The sequence below is a fragment of the Physcomitrium patens genome, chromosome 6 (assembly GCF_059467195.1).
Source record: "Physcomitrium patens ecotype Gransden chromosome 6, ASM5946719v1, whole genome shotgun sequence".
In the NCBI taxonomy this organism is placed as follows: Eukaryota; Viridiplantae; Streptophyta; class Bryopsida; order Funariales; family Funariaceae; genus Physcomitrium; species Physcomitrium patens.
This window is the reverse complement of record NC_143415.1, coordinates 8,999,453-9,019,410: the sequence shown is the minus strand read 5'-3', so window position 1 is coordinate 9,019,410 and position 19,958 is coordinate 8,999,453. Positions and strand designations below refer to the sequence as shown.

The 19,958-nt window shown below is 28.4% G+C and overlaps 1 protein-coding gene across 1 annotated transcript; it reads left to right on the top strand.

Moving 5' to 3' along the window:
- The first annotated feature begins 504 nt into the window (after positions 1 to 504).
- Positions 505 to 1,972, top strand: LOC112283422 (uncharacterized). Its single transcript, XM_073534883.2, has 3 exons — positions 505 to 886; positions 1,109 to 1,486; positions 1,786 to 1,972. The coding sequence occupies exons 2-3, from the start codon at positions 1,111 to 1,113 to the stop codon at positions 1,869 to 1,871; spliced, it is 462 nt and encodes a 153-aa protein (XP_073390984.2). The 5' UTR covers positions 505 to 886; positions 1,109 to 1,110; the 3' UTR covers positions 1,872 to 1,972.
- Positions 1,973 to 19,958: the final 17,986 nt, after the last annotated feature.

Here is a 19,958-nt window from a genome sequence, read left to right as displayed (position 1 = left end):
CAGAGTGAAACAATTCGTCCATTGCTAGGATTTGTTTGTTTTTCTTTTTCTTTTATCTTTTTTCATTTTCTTTTGATAAATCACACATTTTTTCATCCAAGTAATGAACAAAACATGAGCAAAGTATCTACTTTCATGGTTGGGAATCTCAAGTTTTTAGCAAGCAAATGTCAGGCACAATAGCACAAATCACTATTCTAGAATGCATATTGGTCAAGAGAGGAAGGGGTTTCGAGCATGGGAAGAGGTCACCCTCATTTGCAACAGAACCCACAAATGGAAAAAAAAAAAAAAAAAGAAACAAGTAAAAAAAATAGATTAAAACGTTGTCCTCACTTCACAATGAACCTAAAAAAGTCACATGTTGGGAAGGCAAAACGGGGGCACTGTTCATGCGGGAGGAAGGCAGCGGTGCTGACTAAACACGAGGGCGCTACTTGGGGGTGACACGTGGACCCAGGTCACTGGGATATAGTGCTGGGGTTGGCGGGAATCAACCCTGTTGGAATTATTGAAACTCAGGGCTCCTGGTGGAGTCCAGGCGCCCCGACTCTCCAAATAGCCTCTAGAGCCACCGTTTTTATGGAAACCCGTCCATGTTTTTGGAATCGAAGCAGTGCCCGAAGAAGGAGGAGTGGAAGAAGAAGAATAAGCAGGAACGGCGACGACGACAATCACGCCTGAGGATTCAACCCACGTTCTGAGAAGCGTCTGGTTTCATGCCCAGATTCGGAGGGCTTGCTCCCATCCAGGGGTATTGGCTATTCTATTCTCATCCCCTCGCTGCTTGCACTCAGCTGAGTCAATCCCGACTTGCACCTTCGCCTCTCCCTGGCAGCCATGCTTGCACCCTCTGGGTTTGGGTAGCCCTTGACCGTTCTGTAAGGTACCGCTCCATCCCCACTCTTCCTTCCCCCACTGATGATTAATCAATCATGACTCCTCAGACGTTTATTTTATTTTTATTTGTTTTTCTCTAATTCCGGCGACCGAGGTGCTCCTGGCTGGAGAGACGGGCTGAGGAAATTCTGCGTGGGCGCCCTAATTTTTGAGGGAACGCGTGTGCATGCTCTGGGGGGGGGGGGGGGGGTTGCCAAATCCATCACAGGAATGGGAATGGGGAGGAAGGAGGCGGGTATTGGTGCGGCCAGGGAGGATCGATGGCAGAGCGTGTGCAGGAAGGAGATCGGCGTGTCAGGGGGTTTGGTGGACCTCGAAGTTGGCGGACCTTCGACAGAGCAGGTGTGGAGGAGGGGGAGGGAAGGATGTTGCGCAAAAGCTCTCGGTGGTAGTGTTCCAGACATTCCAGACAACATCATCCCTTTGTCTTTGGATCTCAGCTGTGGTGGCGAGAATGATGCAGCACCCATCCAATTCGTGCCAGCCACGCCTACACCCCCCTCCCGCCGCGGGGGATTCAGTGCCGCATTGCCCCCCTGTTTTGGATCTTTCTGCGGTGCTATACAGGCCCCGGGATACCTGCCAGGCATCCCACTCGTGCCCTGTATCTCGCACTTCACGATCCCTCTCGCTCCCTCTCTCGCTTCCTTTCCGATGTCCTTTCTGCACTGCAGAATTGTCGTACAAATTGATGCGATGTGGAAAGAAGACAATATATATATATATATATATATATATAAAGAACTACAACATGGGATAGTATTTGGTATTTTGTGTTGTTGTTGAGTTGGGCAATTTTTGGATGTGCCAAAATTCACTTTTGGCGATGCTAGGAACAAACATAGTTGATTTAGATGTCTAATCATGTGAACCATTCCTTTGCAGATTATTTGGGTGTTTCAAATAAGTTTGCATGGAATGGCTACAATCATGACTTGTGCTCTTCATTGAAAAGGATTGTATTTGAATGAAATGAACCAGAATTGTATTTGTATTTAGAAATAAATTTGAAAACATAATAAATACTTGTTAAATAAAATTATTATAAATAAATAAATTAATTCATAAATAAGTAAGAATACATACTTAATATTGTGGAGTACCTACTTGCAATCTTTGAAATCCAGAAAAACAATATATAAATATATATATATATATATATATATATATATCAATATTACATTTAAAATGAAAATAAAATATTATTTTGAATATTTTGATATTAAAATTTTATTTTGGATAAAAACCGTATAATTATCACTTGTACATCTAGAAGATTTTGAGTTTTTTGTGGAAAAATGCTTTGAAACTTTGAACAACCATCATTTGGTTCAAAAGTTTTATAACATTCTGCTGACCATTATATTTTATCAAATGAAATATGAATCTAATAAATCATACATATATATATATTAAAAAATATGGTGATATAATAATAATAATAATAATTAATATTATTTTTTTGTATTTTTTTTTTGTATAAAACCAAAGACAATTTTAGCACATTTATATTGATAGCATAATTTTATTTATTTTCTATTAAAAAACACTTATATGTTGTTATTTTTTTATGTAATATATAATATATAAAATAATACCTTTATTGAGAATATAAATTAAAAATTATTTTTAGCAATGTAATTATTATTATTATTATTTTATTAAATCATTTAAAATGTCTTATTGGTATTCTTCATTATTTAATAAAAAATACTAATTTACAATATAATATATTTTTTATGAATACAAATTTTTGCATAAATACAAGTGGACGACCAATTAACAAATAAAGATTCAAATAAATTAACGATCTTGAAATAATGAATTTTAGATTTGGGCTATTATGGCACAAGTTTAAAGTTTGATAATAAGGATTTTTTAGTGCAAAAATAATAAAGATTAATCCACCACAAAAGATTCAATTAACTAATGAATACTTGTGTTTTTAGGTAGCATAATAGTTTTGGTAGGTCGCATAACTACATGGTAATACCACTAACTCATGATAATTATGTTATCAATAAATGCTAACATAATGTCAACCAGTTATGTATTATTCAAACACATAATATCTAAAAGGAGGTATATATATATATATATATATATATATATATAATTTAACACTTAATTTTGCTCTTAAAGATACTTTACAATTCTTGTTGGTTAAAAAATTACATATAATTTAAATCTTTGTTTTAATAAAAATTATGCTTAAGATATAGTCCTTTATTGCTTAAATTAGCCAAAGAGTTTTAGAAGACAATAAATACTTAAGAAATTCAACTAATTTCTAATAGTATTAATTAAAAATTCTCAAAATATATAATACATTAAATATTTTATGATTTGTCTTGTATGAAAAATTGCACTTATTTAATATTTTAGCTAGAATAGTATAAAAGTTTTACTATTGCCTTGTCATATAATAAAAAACATACACATATAATTATAAAAAATGAATATTATTAAAAATATCTATATAAATAGTCTGATATTAATAATTTTTTTATTAGCAATATATTCACAGAGTATTTGTAATACACTTTGTTTTAGAAAGTGCCATATTTTAAAGAGAGTATAAAAGATCTTTATTTTTTAAATATAAAATTTAAAGTCTTCGTGATAATTTTTTTATGAACATAGGCATTTGAAAATCTTTTGTAATGCAAAAGAATGCAAAAGAATTCACTAATATAAGTTGGATGGTACGTAAAAAAGTAACAAAATAGGGTTCAAGTTAAGTATTTATGGATTGTAAAAAGAGAGTCAGATTATAGATTTAGATGAAACATAGTTCTATGTTTAAATTTTTGTAAGATAAAAATGTAAAAAATTACACACATATATAAATATATATATATATGCACATAGATTTACACACACTCACTATAATTATGGAATAAATGCTTTTATGTTACTTTTTTGAATTCATTCTAATACTTTACCAATTCATTTACAGGTAAATGCAAAAATTTGAATAACTCTTCAATATCTTATATATATATATATATATATATATATATATGTTTTTTTATTTAGTCAAGATCACCTGTTATTTGTCCATGTCACCGACTAAATAATTTCTCAATTAGCTATGTACATTTATCAATTTACTTTTTCTGCATTGATTTTGTCCAGTTTCTAAGCATATTAATATTAGGAGGTTTTAGTGCAATTTCTTGTACAACTTCGCATGTCGTTTTCCTGCAAGTTTTCATAACATTGTTTTTGAGAATTTCTTGAAACACTCAGTGCTGTCAAGTTCAAATTTCATGGCACTGAAATTTACAATCCCCTAAGAAAACTATCTAAGGCTACTGTGTCAGCTATTAAAAGTTAAAAGAATATACATTCATCATACAACCATTCATTATGTTTTACTATTCTTCAATTTGATCAGTGGCACACTCAATGAGGGTATTTAATATTATTATTTTTTTCCAATACTATGTCCAATATTAAAGTTATTCACATAAATAAGATTGATTTTTTTGTTATCTGTAAACAAGTAGAAATACAAGATTTGAAATAGTTCTCCACTACTTTTTTGGTAGTGTAATTAACTGGCTCAAAAGTCCATTAATGGGAAAAAAATCCTCCACTCATAACCACTATCATCAAAGGGGATTTTATTATGATTTTAGAAGTGGTATGATAAATCATGAAACCTCTTTTTTGTAACCTTGGTGGGCATGAGGTGGTTAACAATGTTGGGAAAGGGGGTGACCACTGCATCTTGAAGTTTATCAAGGAGGCATGTTGGCCAGGAACATGGAAGCAAATATTCAGAGGATCATGTAAGCCCTGCTTCTTCATGGCGGACACCACATAGACACCTTGTGAGGCATTGTTCCATATTCTCTTTGACAAGGGATTGTGTTATATTTCAAACTATTAATGATTATAGTAGTAATAATAATAATGAGAAGGAGGCTTGAGAATTGGTGCAGTGTGAATGCAATGACATGGCAGTGCAAAACCAAACACAAAAAGCTCATTACATGCGCAGGAATTATTGCCAAGTTAAGTAGATGAAAAGACATTTCTATATTTGATAGTGCCAAGGTTCCTCGTGAGATCTCTAGTATGAATCAGAGTTACAGCCTACTTTGGTGAATAGAGTACTACACTAAATATATATATATGTTATTGCTCCACTTGTATTGCCCAGGGTCAAAGAAGTGGTTGCTGCATGGACAGTAGACAACATTAACTTCATTACTCCACCAATACTGACCCAGGTCAAAGAAGTGGTAACTGCATGGGCTGTACAAGGAGTGGGCCACTCTAGAAACATACTGTCTCAACAAGCGAGAAACAATTGCAGCTTGCGGCAACATCCATCCATGTAGTATGCTTCCAGGTGTAGAGTGATAGTTTGCAAGGTAAGAGACTCTTTGTTGGGTTGCTTGTGAGAGCTAGGGGGGGAGCAAGTTTTGGAGCCCAACCAGATAGAAGACAGTCCTTTGTTGAATTGAAACACTCAATTTTGTGTCTTTGTGAACATTTAGCCAGTGGAGGAGGAAACTCAAATATGCAACTTGGTTGACTTCATTTGATGTTGTGAAGTAATGTTTGGTTTTAAAGTGCTCTAGCATGTGCTTGTTCTTCTTCTTCTTCTTATTCCCTGCCACAGCAGAAGAGTATAGCACATCTGGAAACTCTGTACCCTTTGACAAAGGTTTCAACTTCTTTGTTTTTTTTGCTCTTGCACAAGACTACACATGGGTCCCCATTCAGTGCCCAAGTTCCTAGCAAACATGAGTTTCCTCCCCCAACAGATTGCATTTGAATGTGTGGGGCACACCTTTGCTTGGTGCATTCACACTGTTCCTGGGTCCCTTCTCTTTGTGGCCTTTTGTGTATGTGCACATGGTCCACTTCATAAACTATGCATTTGCTGCTTCACATTTGGTGAATTTTGTACACTTGGGCAACCATGTATTATACCCAGTGGATTTTGTTTTGTTTTGTTTTGATTGTTCTGTTTGTTCTGTTTGTTTGTTTTTTTTTTATAGCAGGGATGATGTGCTAAAGTTGCTTTATATAGCTTCCACTTCAATTCTCTCTTACTAGACTCATAGTGCCCCAATCTTATGAAATATCTGACATTAAAGAATAAATAAATAAAAAGAAAGAAGAAGGAGCAATATGATTTTGTACAGTACTTCAGTAGAATAGAACTCTTAGTTCATGTCATGAAATGCCCACAACTATATTTTTTCCACTCATTTTTCAACTATTTATATATTAAAATAAAGGAGCTCTTAAGTGCCACAGAACTTGTGGAAACCATGAAAAAGAAAAGAAAAGAAAGAAAACAATTTAATGGGTGGTTGATTTCTATGGAAATATTTGCACTTGTGGGGTTGGGAGAAAGAATGGGCAACAGAATGCGTTACAGTTTGCTTCAGATTGTCCCCACTATGAAGTGTCCATCACACCACCCAACCCAAAGGAGAGGAACTCCACTACAGAGCATGGAAGGAACAATTGTGGGAACAAATATATATATATATATATATAGTTTACATGTATGGCACCTAGTCATGCTTCCATGTGAAGGCCACTTGACCTGCACATGGAAGCTGGAATTGCAGCTTCATAGAAAAGAGTGGCCCATGAGACACATGTCTCACACACACACACCCCCACACAGAGGTTGGCATTGGTGCCACATCAGCCTTGACTTAAAAACATCTTCACATAGAAGTGTTCTTTGTAGGCCCTCACATCATTCCAGTGTGAATTAGCTTTGCGATTTAACTCATAGAAGTGGGCTTTGTGGGTACGTATGTTTCAACTTGCCAGTGTTTTGTCAATCTTAGATGTAAATTCTGAAACAAAAAAAAAAAATTAATTGCACAAAAAATTCATTGAAAGAAATCCATAAACTACCTTGTTTGTATCTTAAAAAAAAGGATAGATCATAAATTATTATACTGATAAAATTCGTCTTTTGCAAATTTGACCTAGTCCCTTGACATGGTCAAGTATCTGTTAAAATTTGAGTCAAATATCTGATATTTCATAAAAAATTAATCACATAATTTTTTTAGTCCTTTATTAGAATTACTTCTCATAATAAAATATTATTAATCTATAAGTATCAATTTTTTGAGATTATTTGGTAATTAGTTTCACTTATTGCATTTCTTAAACACTTACAAATAAAATTTAAAATAAGTCATAAGTATCATCTTTTGTGGCATTATTCAACAAATCTATAATATTATTTCCAATGATATTATATGGTAAATTATTTTTGCTACTTCTTATAGTATTAACTAAAAATTATTGATACCACTTCATATAATATTATTAATATAATTTTTGATGATAAAATAATTTATATATATATTTATTATTTTGGAATTTTTAAAATATTTTTTAAAATTTTAATTTTCTTGTATTTTACTAAAAACCATAAGAAAATATTTTATAAAGCCTTTGGATAAAAATAAAATTGAGATTCTTATTTGAAAAGTATTTATTTGATAATATTTTATCATTAATTTATTTCTTTGAAGACTTTAAATTTTAGATAAGTACTTAAGTAAGTACTTGTCATAGACATATATATTTATTTAGATAAGAAGTGCTAGGTAGAAAGTAAATATGGATAGATTTGATATTATCTTGTGACAAAGCTTCTTAAAAACTTTATAGATGCATATATGATTTCATATATGTTTATAATTGATTAGTAGGTTAGAAACTTGGCCTACAAATTAGCCATGTGTTTCAAATGTAGATAGCTTGTAGTATAAGTTAATCATATGGCACGTATATAGGAGGCTTGTTTTGCAAGTTAAGATACAAATTTCACAAATTAGACACATGTTGGAAGTCCTATAGAACATTGTTATGTAGCTCCTAGTTCGATAGTATATATGGAAGCAAGAATAAAGCCTTCTACATTTTTGTCAATACCTTTTTACTTAGTGTTATTTCAAGACTTTTAAATCTTCTTGTCTTTGAAAATAGCCATTCTAGTTTAATATTATACCATCTTTGAATGATTTTTTAGTCTTTTTGAGTGATACAAGAATTTATTAATTTATTAGTTCTTTAAAATTCATTTCCTTGATAGTTTGACAAGAGTAATAATTTATTGTTCTTCTTTTGATTTAGAAGTGAGTGGATTATTCTACTTCTATTCTTGTGATTTAAAGATTGGAGACTATGATGACAGACATACATATTTATTCTAATATTTACGTATATGATTAAGTAGAAGTTGTTAAAAGTAGATATATTTCATGATATTTTTCAAAAAAGCTTTGAACATATTGCTTTAATTTTACATGTATTTACAGTTGATTGATAGGCTAAAAACTTGGTCAATAAATTAACCACATATTTGTAGATTGCAAAACAAGCTAACTATGTAGTATACATATAAAAAACTTGCCTTGCAAGTTAAGATTTGTGTCTTGCACAAACAACATGTTTTGGAAGTCCTATAGGACATTGCCATGTAGTTCGTATTTAAGAATATATATAGAGGCAAGAGTAAAGCCTTCTTTACTCTTGTCAACACCTTTTCTAGTCGTTTGTCTTGTTTTAAGATTTTTTAGTCTTCTTGTTTTTAACAATAGCCATTTTAGTTTAATACTATATCAACTTTGAGTAATTTTTTAGTCCTTTTGACTCACAGAAGAATGTATTTAGGATTTCTTTCTTTAAGATTTATGTCCTTCACAACTATCCACATTTAAATTAATTCTTAGTTTTCTAAATATTGATTTTTTTCCTTAGAGAGATTGAACTATCCATCTTTGTAGAAATTTTTATTTGATATTAGAAGTTATATATTACCTTCTTCTAATTTAACTTGTGAATTTATTTGAATTACTTATAAAAAAAAATTATAGATACTATTCATAGAAAAAATGAAAATAGATTTGCAACAATTACAAGTCTTCATGAGTTTGATAACACTCTTAGGATTGAAGTTTTACATATTTTTAACATGAATTATGGATGTAATATTTCTATGCCTATAGAAGAAGTCAATAATAAAGTTTAAATTCTATTTTAAGAAATTATGCAATTAAGAGCTTAAGTAGATCAAGTTTATAATTGAATGTAAGAAGCCTTATATTTATAAATATAAAAGAGATAAGAATAAGTATGTTGGAGAAGTTTGATAGAAAAAGATCAAAGTTTCAAGGATTTCTACAACATGTGAAGCTCCTTTTATAATTGCATCTTTTTCAATATTTTGATGGATTTATTTAAGTTGGATTTGTAGATGGATTTATTTAATTTGGATTTGTAGATGCATTATTATCTAGAAGTATTGTCAAGGACATGAATTGTAAGAAAATGCATAAATTTGGAAAATTTGTGTTGAAAAAAAAAGAGACAAAAGAACAATAAAGTAGTATGTATATTAAAAAAAAACTGGAATGGCTATTGCCAAATGACAAAGAAACTAAAGACTCTTAAATCTAGAATAGAAGCAAGAAAGGAGTTGACAAGAGTGAAGAGACCTTCACTCTTGCCTCAATATATACTATCTAAATTGAAGCTACGTGACAATGTTCTATAGGACCTCTAATATGTATTAACTTTGTAAGACACATGCCTTAGCTTACAAGGTAAGTTTTTTTTACATGTGGGCTATATAGTTAGCTTGTTCTTCAAGCTATCAATATGTGTGGCACATGGCCAACTTATTGATCATATTTTTAACCTAAAAAGTTAATTAAAGACATTCATAAAGTCAAAGTAGCATCTATGAAGCTTCCAATAAGCTTCTGTAGAAGATATTATAGAATTAACTTACTTTCATCTACTATTATTTAAATCATATAGGTAATTATTGATTTACATGTATGTGTCTGTGACATTATCTCCCCTTCTAGGTACAAGTTCCATGAGGAGTGGTCTTCATACGTTAAAGAAATCTAAGATACGACGAATTGTATTTGCCACATACTTCGATCTTTGTTCTCTTTGAAGGTAGTTGATAGGCATTCTCAGCCATCGATAGTATTCCATATCAGAGCAAGAGGACCACCTTGTTATTTGGTCGTTAATGAGGTCTTTCTAACTTCTTTCAAATAAAATATTTGAAACACCATTAAAAATTGTTCATATCTTTAATAAAATCGCCAAACATTGAGAGTCTCTTCCAAGGTTATGATACCAAACATGCTGTATCTCACCATCTATTCAAGGAAATATATGTCATTTTTGATGATCTTCATTTCAATTTCATCGTCTTGAAGGTTGTGACAATTACAATGTCTTATATGATAAGTCCACAAATAAAAGCTCTTGAGTTGAATTTGTCAGTTGTTGGTTCTCCATCTCTTTAGCATCAAAAATACACAAAAGCTACAAAGAAAGATAGAAGGTAGAATGCAATCTTTCATTGACCTTGTTTTTTTTATAGCAAAAATTTATTATTCTTTATCTTAATTTAGATGGATGTCATTGATGAAAAGCCTCCACCTCCATTGTTGTATTTGTAAGATTCTTTACTAACTCCGATATGCATTCACTAATATCATATCAGAGCTAGTATAGATTTAAGTCGTGGATGGTAACCAATGAACAAGATATTCCAATTTATTTTGGCATTGCCTTGAGTCTAGAAATTCTTCCACTTCAAAATCTTCATTATTTTCTATTTTTATAGGAGGAGGTGGAGCTTGTCTTCTTTTTGGTATGTTTATAGTTTTTATATGATTCAAGAAGAGACACATAGAAGACATGATGAATCTTCATTACCTTTGATAAATCTAATTGATAAGCAATTCCATTGATTTATCTATAAATAGGAAGAGGTCTAAGCAAGCAGTAGTCCAACTTATTATAAGAATGAATAGTCTTGATATTACGATGAAGTAATCATACCTTGTTACTTACATTAAATTGTGGTTGTTTCTTTTGATAGGCATCTGCATTCGTCTTTTGTCATTCCTGAGCTTCTTTTAATTGCACCTTCATTGTTGCATGTAGCTCTTACAAATGATTTGCCAAACCTTCTGTCACAAGATTATCAACGTTTGAAAAGTCAAAAGTATCAAGTTATGAATGGTAACAATAATTGGCAAAAAAAGATGTTTGTTGCGTAGAAAAATGTATTGTATTATTATAAGCAAACTCTACTAATGGCAAGAAGATTTGCCAATTGTCTGGCTGATAATTGATGGTACACCTTAAATATTGATCCAAAACTTAGTGTTCGCGCTTTGTTTATACATCAGTTTGAGGATGAAAGGCCGAAGAAAGCTTTATATCCACCTTTAAAATCTTAAAAATCTTAGATTTTCTTCAATATACTCCTTGAGTTTGGCCAGTTCATTTTTTAATAAATTGTACATTGGTCCAAATGACAATTATACTCTTTCTTGAAGGTCAATTGAACAATCATAGAAACAATGTTCTGGAAGAATATATGTATTTTTTTTTTCAAATATATCTTGAAAATCTTGATATTGGCTTAAAATACCACTTAAAGTCTTTGCACCATTAGAAATGGGTGTGGCATAAATGACACAAGGTGATCTTTCTTTTGCAGCATCCAAGAAAGTTCTTGCATTTATAAATATAGGTTTTATTGTATTAGACTTGTGATTTTTTAATTAATGAACTGCACTCTTAGTTATACTTTTAGAAAAATCAAGAGTATGAAAAATCCAATCTAATTAAGGGTTGTATTTTTTTAACCACAATAAACCTAAAATGATTGGATTAGAAAGAGATCTAATGATATTAAATATCACACACCTATTATGACCATTAGTTATTACTTCTATAGGAAGGATTTTGTGAATAACATATCTAGAAGAGAATGAGCGACCGTCTATGACTTATATGTGAATAGATTTAATTTTCTTTACTAAAGATATGTTAAGTCTTTTAATAAATTCTTCATCTAAGAAACATGCTAAGTCTCTTGAATCTAACAAGGTACAGGCTTTGTAATATTTAGGTCCTAAAATAATATTTAATATAAAATAAGGAGAGGATTTTGAGGAGAGAATAGGACCTTCATTAGGTATTGTACAAGTTTTAAGCCACATGAGCCCTATTGTAGCAAGACAAACTTATTTTTTAATATATTATCTTCTTTTATATTTGTATTCTTCATTTTATAATTGTGTCACTTCTTTGAACAATTTTGAGCACTGTGTTTAGATTCTCCACAATATAAGTATAATCTTTCTTGACATCAATGAATCTTTTCTTGCTTAGTAAGAGGTTTGAAATACACCACATCAATTTACATATCCTCTACTTTCGAATGTATATATTGAGGAGGCATTGATGTTGCCATTGAATTACAGTAACGTTGAGGTTCACTTATCCAACTCTCAAATCGAAATTCAAAAAGTCAATTGTCACACTTCACAGCAAAGTCAATTGCTTGATTCAATGTTTGAGGATCAAGTAAGTTGAACATCAATTTCTTTACATCATATTTTAATCCATAGAGAAATTGGTTAATAAGTGCAGTATCATTCGACTTGATATCAATTGTAAGTTGTTAAAATTATGAAGCATATAATATTATGGATCCATTGCTGTGTTGTAAAATACAAATCTTCTTAGTGCAATACAAGTTGAATCATGTTTTCTATACATGGATCAAAACTCTACTAAAAAAGCCACCAAATTATCTAATACTGGATTTCATCATTTAAAAAAGGATAAAAACTATAATAATACTGAACTTGAAAGAAGTGTACTAATGAATCTAATTTGTGATCTTAGAGTTGGATAGCTTTGGAGTTCAAGTTCAATCACAAATTATGCTTGATTAATAAATCCTTGAAATTTAGATCTTGTGCCATCAAACTTTTCAAGCAAGGCAACCTTTGATTCTTTAATACTGGAAGGATATTCCATTGTAGAAGAAGGGACATGATTGGATGCACATGTTGAAGTAGCTTCAATCATATCTATATCTTCACTTCCTGCCATTCTTGTTGCTCTTTGTGGTGGTAAACTAATTTAATGCATTGCAAGCATTAACTCCTTCAATTGCTCTTGTGTTTATGCCATTGTATTATTCATTTCAAAAAGCTCTACTATGATAATACTTAAAAAATAAATGTCTAATATTGCTCAAAACAAGTAGAAGAGGGGACTTCAGAACACAAAAGATACTAAGAATAATATTAGTTTAAAAGAGGATAATCCACAATTTCTAATATGCTTATGTCTTATAAAAAAAAATAGGTAATCCACTCTTAATCAAGAAAGACAAAGTTCTAATATTGTAAGTGTATTCTTATCAATCTGTCAAGGATATGAAGTGGAAGAAAATATATAAATTTAGAAAATTTGTGTCAAAAGAAAAGTGATAAAATAGAATAAAGTACTATGTATATTTAAAAAGAAATTAGAATGGCTATTGCCAAATGATAAGGAAACTAGAGACTCTTAAATCTAGACTAGAAGCAAGATAGGAGTTGATACGAGTGAAGAGGGCTTCACTCTTGCCTCTATATATATAATCTAACTAAGAGCTATGTAGCAATGTTCTATAGGACTTCTAATATGTATTGACTTTGTAGGACACATGTCTTAGCTTACAAGGCAAGTTTTTTATATGTAGACAACATAATTAGCTTGTTCTTTTAGCTACCAATATGTGTGGTACATGGCCAACTTATTGACCACATTTTTAATTTAAAAAGTCAATTAAAGACATCTATAAAGTCAAAGCAATGTCTATGAAGCTTTTAGGAAGCTTTTATAGAAGAAATTATGGAATTAACTTATTTTTACCTATTGTTATCTCAATCATATAGGTAATTATTGGTTTATATATATATATTTATGATAAGTGCTCTCTTTTGGTTTATACCTTTGATGAAAAAAGATTCATGATTCTTTTATAATGTGATTTTATTCTTACAAGTCTTTATGGCCACATTTAGAGAAAGTAATTGAAAAAGGGTAGTAAGGACCAAATTCCTATTTTTATGACAAGGATCACATTTAGCCACTATATATGTTGTAAAATTCTCAAATTTTACTTATGACATAGATTAGAATGATAAAATCTTTATTAATCAATTTTGATATGTATTAAAAGACAATGTCAAAGATTTATTGTTGATAATGTTGAAAATAGACTCATTGAAGCAATTTATTGCTTAAGCCATTTCATATAATAATCAACTCTTTGAAAGACACCCAAAATAAAGGTTTGATTAGAGAGATACAAATGAAGTCATAGAAAAAACTTCTAAGTTTATAAAAGCTTATTCATTAAGGATAAAATTCATACAAATTGACATGATATATTTCAAACCTCTTACTAAGCAAGAAAAGACTTAATGTCATTAAAAAAGATTATGCTTATATTATAGAGAACCTAAAAACATTGCTTAATATTATTCAAAAATGCAATGTAATCATAAAATGACTATCATAGTTGCCAAAGAAGATAATATGTCAAAAAATAAGTTTTTTCAACTAAAATAGAAATTGTGTAGTTGAAATCTTACATACACCTAATAAAGGATATATTTATTTTTTAGATTCTTTATCTTATTTTACAATAGAAGTTTGTTTAAGATCAAAAAAATCATAAAGTGTTTGCCTTGTTAGATTCAAGAGTTTCAACTTATTTTATAAACAAAGCCTTTGTTAATAAACAAGAAATATCTTTAATTTAAAAAAATAAATCCATACATGTAGAAATTATAGGTGGTAGTTTATTGTCCTCTAAAGACATTATTTATGAAATAGTTTCTTTAGATGTAATAACTAAAAATCATAATAACTTAATAATATTTAATGTCATTAGATCTTCTTTCAATGTAATTATTTTAAGATTATTATTGCTAAAAAAGTATAATTCTAAAATAGATTGGATTTTTGATAATCTTGATTTTTTTTGTAATTTATCTCAAGATTATTCTAGTCAAATAGAAATCCATAAGTCCAATATATCCAAACATTTATTGATAGGTAGAAGAATTTTTATGTATGTTAAAAATGAAGGATCAACTTTTGTTATATATATCACACCTATTTTCAATAGAAAAATATTTTAAATAGCATTCTAAGCCAATACTAAGATTATGAAGATATTTTAAAAAAAAGAATGCAAATATTCTTTCAAAGAATCATCTCTATGACTATTCCATCAATCTTTAAGAAAAAACTCAATTACTATTTAGACCAATCTATAGCTTATCATAGAATATATTGGGTGCATTCAATGAATACATTGATAAGAACTTACTTGAGAACTTTATTTGCCATTCAAAATCTCTAATAGAAGCTCTTATCTTATTTGTGAAGAAAAAAGACAGATCTTTGTAGATGTGTGAGTCATCAAATCAATTCATTAGTTATTTTAGAAAAAAAATATATTTAAAGTACTTAAAATCATAATGTATGGTGAGTAGTATATATATCTTTAGACAAATAGATAATTAGAATGTTAGTTGTAAAAATGGAGTCTTAGTAAGTCTTAGAAGTAATTAATTTAGTTGATTTATTATTTTATTTATTATTGAATATTAAGAATTATTTATTAAGATCAATATTTTTATTGTCCTTCTATCTAAATATATTACTTATAAAAAGCTTTAAATATTAATCACGAATTAGAAGAAGCATGAAAAAATATTTCATATCTTTTTAATTATTTATATAAAAAGTAAAATTTATAGTGGATTTAAATTTATTTTATTATTATAAAAAATTATCAAAATAGAAAATTATAGATTTAAATTAATATTAGTATTATAGAAATATTTTCAAAATTTTTAGAATGTATTTAAAATTTAATTAAAATTTATTTAGAAGTTTTAGAACAATTTTTAAGACTTTGGAAAAAATGAGTTTTATTACTTTGGAAGCCATTATGAAGAAATGGATAAAGAATTGAAGACCTTTCATAGGTTTTTAGGCTAATTAGATGTTTTTGAATACCATGGTAAAGTCAAAAATGCAAAAATATTGGATCAACTAGTAGAAAATAGAAAGATAAGCAACTAATATAGTCCTCGTAAGAAAGGAGGTATACAAATCCCATATGAATTATAGTGCCTTGAAGGTAGTTAGGAAGATAAGACTAAGACCTCGTGGCCTCTCTTAGAGACCCATACACACTACATGTGAGCCTTGGTGAGGTTTAAATTCTTGATATGTAAACAAGTTACCTTTGAGATAAAATATGTTCATTTAACTTTTTATTTATTTATTTGTTATTCTTAAACCTTCATAACTTACTCATAGTAAGTCAAATTTATATTTTTTTATATCATTAAAAAGATAAAAAATTATTTTTTAAAAATATATTTTTTACTTTTATTTTTTTATTACATAAAAATTTAATAAATAGACTATAAATAAGTTTTGGATCGTGTAATTATTTTATTTTGTTTATTTCATTTAATTTATGTTTGGTCTTCTTTTGGTATTGCTATTTTCTTTCTTTACTTCATACCACCAATTATAAACAACTTTTAATTGAGGCCATCTTATAATTTGGATTGATGAGTAAAATTTACCTTCATATGATGTGTGTAACTAATAAGGATTTAATAAGATTATCATAAAAAATAGGTTTCTTCTACCTTTAATTTTAGGAATTTTTGATCAATTATATCAAGCAAATATTTAAATAAAAATAATTTAATATATATATTTTAAAAAAGAAATGAATAAAAATTAAATTTTAAATCAAATATAGATATTTTAAATATAATTTCATACCTTTTAGACTCACAAATGAATCATTATTTTTCAACATTTAATGAATAATGTCTTTTGTGAGTTTTTTTTTATGATTTTATCATTTTTTATCTAGACAATATTTTAATACATTCTAAGAACACAAAAGAGCATGAGCTTCATGTTTGACATATATTACAAAAATTAAAAGATGCTAGATTACATGCTAAGATGAAAGAGTGTATATTTTATATTACTCAAGTTGATTTCCTAAGATATATCATTTCAAATAATAGCTTTATGATAGATTTAAAGAAAGTTCAAACTATCTTAGATTAAAAGATTTCAAAAATAGTAAAAAATATACAATATTTTTTGAGATTTTCTAATTATTACCAAATTTTCATCATTTTTTTTTTTTTTTTTTTTTTTTTTTTTTAAAATTGCAGCTCTTTTTAAATATATAAAGACAAGCTTAAGTGGAGCAAAGAAGCCAAAATATCTTTTAAAGTCTTACCAATAATATTTATTTTTTTACTAATTTTGTGTTGCATTCACTTTTCTAAGACATTTTTTATGAAAACAAATGCATCAAACTTTGCTATGGATATCATGTTGTTACAAATGAAAGCAATGACAAGCTCTACATTGTAGATTTTTATTCTAAATTTTTTTTAGCACTTGAGATTAATTATGAGATCCAATTTTTTTTTTTTTTTTTTTTTTTTTTTTTTTTGTAATTACGGATTCATTTCAAGAATGGCATCATTATTTAAAAAACGCTTTTAGCCTAGTTATCATGTGTACAAATCTTAAGAACCTTGAGTATTTCATATCAACACATGTTTTGAATTATTGTTTAGCTTATTGGAGCATTTTTTTATAAAGATTTTATTTTAAATTCACTTATTGACTTAAAAAATAATAAGATTTGTCAAATATCTTTTTAAAATATTTTTATCTTATTTCAAAAGAAAGAGATACAAATTTTGATTAATAAAAAATTATTCTCTTAAATTTAGGCATTTTCATCCTGAAGCATTGAAATCAACATTGATTGTTGATTCAATATTTTTTTTAAGTAAGTTCAATCAATTATGTTTTCTAATTCTCTTGTTCATAATATTGAGAATAATTTTTTTAAGTCTCGTGATACTTTTAAGTTTGAATATAAAAATAATCTATTCTATTTCAAGGAATAATTATATATTTTAGAAAGCAAAGTATAATTATGTGTTTTCCAAACTTATTTTATTTTTTCAGCAATTGAACATTTTAAATACAATAAGACTTCAGAGCTAATATCTAAAGATTTTTGGTGGCTTCAAAAGAAGAGGGCAATTAAAGGATTTGTATAATCACAAAATATTCTTTTAAGATCAAAAACTCTTTGCCATTAATCTTATGGACTTTTTCAACCATTATCTATTCTAGAACAAATATGGTCTTGTATTTCTATAGATTTTATTACATATCTTCTAAACTCAAATTTTTATGATTTTATATTCACAATAATAGAATATTTTATAATGATGGTATATTTTATATTATATATTAAATTTATTATAAGTAAAAAAATAGCTAAGTTTATCTTTGACAATATTTATTGGTATTATGGATTGTATAAGGATATTATATCATATAAAGAGATTCACTTTATATTAAGATTTAAGATTTTTTTTTTTGAGATTTTAAAGATATACATAATCTTACTTTTTACTTTTTATCTTTAAATTGATGAAAAAATGGAGCAAATAAATTAAATTTTGGAGCAGTATTTGAGGTATATAATCAACTGTCAATAAAATGATTAGACAATTCTTTTGCCATTGGCAAAGTTTGCTTATAATAATATGGTACATTTTTTTAGGTAACAAACATCTTTCTTTGCTAATTTTGATTATTATCTATAATTTCATGCTTTTGACTTTATAAAAGTTGATAATCCTATGGCAAAAGATTTGGCCAATCATTCATTTGAATTACATATAATAATGAAAGTTATTAAAAGAAGCTTAAGAACGACAAAAAGCCAATGTAGATGCCTATTGTAAGGAGTAATCTCAATCTCATATTGATAATAAATTATGATTACTATATTTCAATATTATGATTAGTTGCTATTGTGACAAATTGGATTACTATAGGCTTAGACCATTTTTTATTTATAAAAAAATCAATTCAATCACTCATGAATTATATTAATTAAAGTCTATGAAAATCCATCTTATATTCTACATATCTTTTTATGAAGCATATCACATAGTAAATATCTTGACAAGAAGAAAAATGCCACTTCTTCTTATAGAAATAAATAATAATCAAGAATTTGAGGTGGAAGAAGTCTTAGATTAAAAACAATGCCAAAATAGGTTAAAATATCTTGTTTATTTGTACAAATATGATTATAGTAAATGCATATAGAGCTAATGAAGAATCTTATAAATATAACAAGGAAGATTGGTGATTTTTATTAATAACATCCATCTACATCAAGACAAAGAATAATAAATCTTTACTATATAAGAAATAAGATAAAAAAAGATAGTATTCTATCTTTTATTTTTATTTATAATTTCTATGTATTAGTGGCACAAAAAAGATAGAAAACCAACAACCATGAGATTTAATTTAAAAACTATCATTTATTAACTTATTGGACAAATTATTGTAATTGTCATAGCCTTGAAGATCAACTTATTGGACAAATTATTGTAATTGTCATAGTACATCATATAGTAGAGATGAAGATCCTTAAAAACAATATGCTATACTTTGAATAGATGGTAAGCTACAATTTATTTAATATCACGACCTTAGAAAATACTTCCAATATTTGGTGATTTTATTAGAGGTAGAAAAAACTTCTAATGTTGTTCCAAATGTTTTAGTTGAAAGGATTTACAAAAGCCTCAACAATAATCAGATAACAAGGTGGTCTTCTCATCTTAATATGAAACATTATCAATAGTTAAGAGGACCTATCAACGACCTTTGAAAAAAAACAAAGATTAGAATATGAATCAAATATAATTTGCTATATCTTGAACTTTTTTATGATATGATAAATATACTTCATAGAATTTTTCTCTAAAAGGAAGAATAATGTGACAAATATACTTATTTATTTTTATAAAAAGTGTTATGTAGAAGATAAATATAGGTAGATTTCATATTATCTTTTAGCAAAGCTTTTTAGAAGCTTCATAGATGCATATTTGACCTTGCACATGTTTATAGTTAATTGATAGTTTGAAAACTTAGGTAATAAATTAGTCATGTATTTTACATATGGATAGCTTGTAGTATAAATTAGTTATGTGGCATTTATATAAAAAACTTGCTTTGCAAGTTAAGACACATATTTTGCAAATTGGACATGTCTTTGAGGTTCTATA